This window comes from Branchiostoma belcheri, unplaced genomic scaffold, assembly GCF_001625305.1.
Source record: "Branchiostoma belcheri isolate BF01 breed outbred unplaced genomic scaffold, Haploidv18h27 scaffold4, whole genome shotgun sequence".
Lineage (NCBI taxonomy): Eukaryota > Metazoa > Chordata > Leptocardii > Amphioxiformes > Branchiostomatidae > Branchiostoma > Branchiostoma belcheri.
This window is the reverse complement of record NW_017804020.1, coordinates 8,450,019-8,454,365: the sequence shown is the minus strand read 5'-3', so window position 1 is coordinate 8,454,365 and position 4,347 is coordinate 8,450,019. Positions and strand designations below refer to the sequence as shown.

The following is a 4,347-nucleotide window of genomic DNA, read 5'->3' as shown; positions in this document are numbered from 1 at the left end:
AAAAGAAATCAGCAGTGACAGATCACATTGCTAGAAATAAACTGCGTAATTGACTGGGAGGGGGCGAAAGTTATAGACAGAGAAGACAATAGAAGAACCCGCTGGATCAAGGAGGCAGTTTGGATCAGAAAGTCAACCCCTGTAATGAACCGGGACGAGGGGGGGGTACAAACTAAGCCACGTTTGGGATAGTGTTCTCGCCGCAAAAGCGCCACCTACATCGGCTACATATAGCGGCGAGATGCAGTACTCCAGTCAGAAGCTCTGAAGAAGGTGTCTGACAGACACCAAAACGTCAGCGAGGTGAGACTCTTTGGTTGTGTAAAAAGAATTCCCATATCTCTTAAGTTTTACCAACCTGATGAAACTATTTTCGGAAGCTATGGTAATTGTTTTGGAAACATAACATTTGTATTTTATTAAGGGCAATATAGATTTAGCTGATTGCGTTAAGAGCTCAGAAAGTACTTATCTTTAATTCAGAAAAGCCCCAAACCGAACGACCACCATTTAAAAGACTGTAGACTTTATCTTTACAATAAATGGCATTTGGCATTCAGACTTATTAGATTCTTTAGTAATGGAAGCGATGTACTTACCGAAGCGGAGACCTCTATCTTTGCGGGTATTTCATAGCGCAGTTTTGTGGGCAGACAAATGGGACCCCAGATAGGGATGCAAAAACTCTTAATGTTCCCCTCCTTCAACATCTTTGACCAGGACCTCGATACCCTGGGAAGAATCATGACAACATTACATCAATCAGAAGATTTTATACCCTGCCCAAGAAAGATTAGTAAAGCAAGTAAAGGTATCGTTCCATCACATCATGATACATGTCAGTTCTAGTCATATCGTTTTTTATTAGAAGGCATTCTCAGCAATTGTGAAGTGGGAAAGGTAAAATTGACAAAATGTACTCGACAAGTTGAAAGAATTTCATGCAAGGAGAAATTTGTAGCAGCTGAACACACTTACCAACTACGACATTGTTTTGCAAATAAGCTTATTTGAATAGGACCTAGGGTATGGCACCTAAATCAATTAATACGGTCATTTTTTTTAAATTTCAAATATGTTTCATTTCTCAATCATTTCAGATTAGTGATTGTTTTTCTTTTTGCACGTCAGACATCGAAAAAGTATATTTAATGAGACCTTTATTAACCTTGCAGCCGGATCAAAGCGAATCAATTCGACTCGATCCGGACAATTTTATTTTATCTTTTTTTAATTTTATGACGATTTACCACATTTGTGGAAGGATTGACATAACAGGTGACTATCACATCTTCGAAGATGTCAACCCCGAGACCAGACTGTAAGGTTTGAAACACTCACACCGGGAAGGTCCCCTACTCTTTTCGATAAGTGCGGCGGGTTCTTTAACGTGCTTGAGGTGTGGCTCTCCCAAACACGGGACCTCCATTTAACGTCCTATCCGAAGGACGTCCCTAACTGAAGCTAGGTACTCATTTACACCTGAGTGAGGTGAGGAAAGTCGTGTTAAGTGCCTTTCCCATGGGCACAAGATCGGTGACATGGGCAGGGTTCGAACCCGCAACCTCTCAGGTGTGAGCCGAGCGCGCTACCGACTGCGCCACACGACCCCACGGTCGTGTATCACAGTAAGAAAGAGTAATTTTATCCTATAAGAAAACACATTCCTGTGACAGTAAGGAAATGCCATTCTGTTCTACTTACGATGCTGAGATTGACGCCTTAGCAGAGACACTTAGTTCAGCACTCCCAAAGAAACGTGCTCCCGCCTGTTGCACGAAGGGAGAACTCCAACCCAGCTCCATAGTAAACTCAAACCCTAGTTTAAATCCCGCTTTAGCTCCGAAGGTTATTTCTGCCGGTCCCAGCTGCAAAATACAAGATATGTTTTTATAATAGTCAACCTTTCATATTTAGACATTGCATAGTCAACCTGCATGTTTAATATACCTTCAAAGGACTTACGGAGAATTATTGGTTGGTTGGTTGGTTAAACATTCGATTTAAAAAAAAAAACTTCGTTTGATTTTTACAGTTGTTCATGGATATTGAATTGTAAAAAGAGAGAGTCAAGGATGAACTGCCATACAATATTTACAAAATTGTAATTAAAAATCATTATTAATATTATCAACTGCGTCAATGTCTGTATTTGAATCCCAGAACATTTATTTTATAAGTTCAATTTAACAAAAAAGTTAAGTTCATCCGAATAATTTTATGTAATCAAGAATAAAAGAAGATCGTGAACGTAGGAAATGTTTTTATACGTACAGATACTGGTATTGTGATAGAGACTGTCTTTGAAAATGTCAAATGTGCATCAATAGTGGCTCTGCGCCTTCGTGTACTAATGGAAGAATTCGTCGAATCCTCGCTGTCTTGTAGAGTCGACACAGGAGAGACTTCAACGAAGACAAGGTCACCTTTCTGAGTCCGCGACATAACCTGTTGAGAAGAAAGAGCTCGTTAAATGAGCCTTTTTAGCTATTCACAGATTCAGATTCAGATTCAGATTGGCTTTATTGATGTCGAAGTGGAGTACGTGCACTGAATTAGGATCAATATTAAATAAAGGTACAATATAATGGTTGGCGATATAGGGTTAAAAGGTAGTGCAATAGCACAATACAGTGTATGATTAAAATGTAGTACAATAATCAAAAAAAGAGGAGCGTCATATATACAAAGAATTGGTCGTGACAGTAAGAGAATATTCGCTCATTGACAATGCATTAAAAATAAGTTAGAGATTAAAAGTCATGCTGGTTCAACAATCGATTCAGGTAGGGTATTGGTGAGTTTCTGTATCTCTGTGTTTTAGCTTTTGGAATATCAAGTTTTTGACCATTTCTGGTATTTCTGCCTGTGATACTAGCTAGTAGATCTGCGTCTCGGCAACCAATGTTTGAACTCAGAGTTGATAAGTGATCTAGCAAAGAGATTTTACTTATTACTGACTCGTAAACCCTTAAACCTTTAACCTCCATTTTGCTATTTACATTTTCTTCTAACAAGAGAAGTAATGTAAAAGTTAAAGCAATTACAACGGTTACGGAACCTTAGGAAATTCAAACTCTACTGCTGGATAAAGTACGGAGATTACTTCCGGACGTTTCGTCTTCAGCATCACTAATGAACTAGCGGAACTAGTTAACTCTAATATATGAGCCTTTGTCATGTTCAACTGTTTTTTCTAGTTACTCACATATAAGACTAAATTCGCTAGATGCCATACTGTCTCTGAATCGATAGACGTCTATTACACATTTGCCAATTTTTGGCTTGAAGAGGACAACAAAAGTTTTTGTTTTTTTTCCAAAATCACTCAAAATTATTGCGCGCTGATGTAATCCATAAAATTACTTGCTGTGGCCTTAGGCATAAGTGACGCTGAAGAAGAATGGCGGATGTCTCTCCAAATGTAATATATGATGTTTACCTGGATGTCTTACCTCCATAAAAATAACAATTTTAAAAATCATTATTCCATACCTTTGACAAAAAGGCACCGCTCTTTCTTCCAACTATGGTGTCCCCGGTTGCAAAACCAAGATTTTCCAGTGTCGCGTTCTCATACACCAAGATTCCTTTGGAATTGTCTCCTCCCACACAGTGGAGATCCGGAATGTTGTCCTCCGATTTTGTAGGAATAGTTAAGCTACAACCAGAACACAGAAATCACACATTTGAGTTGAGCAAGAAAAGGCAAAAGCTGACAATAGGACACTCAAAGACAATCATACCCGATTTTCTTTTGAAATAACATGACATAATGCAATGTTTGTTATTTCTTATCTTTAAGTGTTGGGCAGTATGAAGTCATTTATGATGTTGTTTCTTGGAGCAACAATAGTAATATTTTTTAGTAGGTACTTATGATAATACCGCTTACAATACATGGTTCAGACTTTTCTCATACGGTTTCGTGAATTAAAAGGACATTATGTACGATAAATTGCACGATAAATTGAAATATGTTGTTTAGAAATATTTGTCATTTACTTTTACTTTTCAACATATTTGAGAAATTATCTCACATTTCTGACATTTATGGTTGGCGCTACAACAGCCCACAGTTTGTGGCACCATCACAAAATACCAGAATGTGACTGACATCTGTGTTGCAAGCTTTTAAACATATTCGTAAGAGGTCATATTTTGGTACCTTCACTTCCTGAATGGCAATGAGGCAGGGTTGATTTAACTTACTTTGTAAAGAAATGACCAGAAACTTTTTGTATCGTCCTAATGTTGCATGATACTAGCCTCCACCAGGCTTCTGGAGGCGGCTGGAAAGAGTAGAAATTGGCCAAATAGAGAGATAACATGCCAGGGGAGTTGTCT

The 4,347-nt window shown here is 38.3% G+C and overlaps 1 protein-coding gene across 1 annotated transcript in view; it reads right to left on the bottom strand.

Annotated features, from left to right (window-relative positions):
• The window catches only part of LOC109476998, a 9,922-nt gene that overhangs the window by 1,527 nt on the left and 4,048 nt on the right, over positions 1 to 4,347 (bottom strand). Inside the window, exons 5-8 of the mRNA XM_019778011.1 lie at positions 3,496 to 3,661; positions 2,275 to 2,448; positions 1,705 to 1,868; positions 600 to 732 (exon numbers count right to left, since the gene is read on the bottom strand). Coding sequence (XP_019633570.1) covers positions 600 to 732; positions 1,705 to 1,868; positions 2,275 to 2,448; positions 3,496 to 3,661 — 637 coding nt within the window. The remainder of the gene's footprint in view (positions 1 to 599; positions 733 to 1,704; positions 1,869 to 2,274; positions 2,449 to 3,495; positions 3,662 to 4,347) is intronic.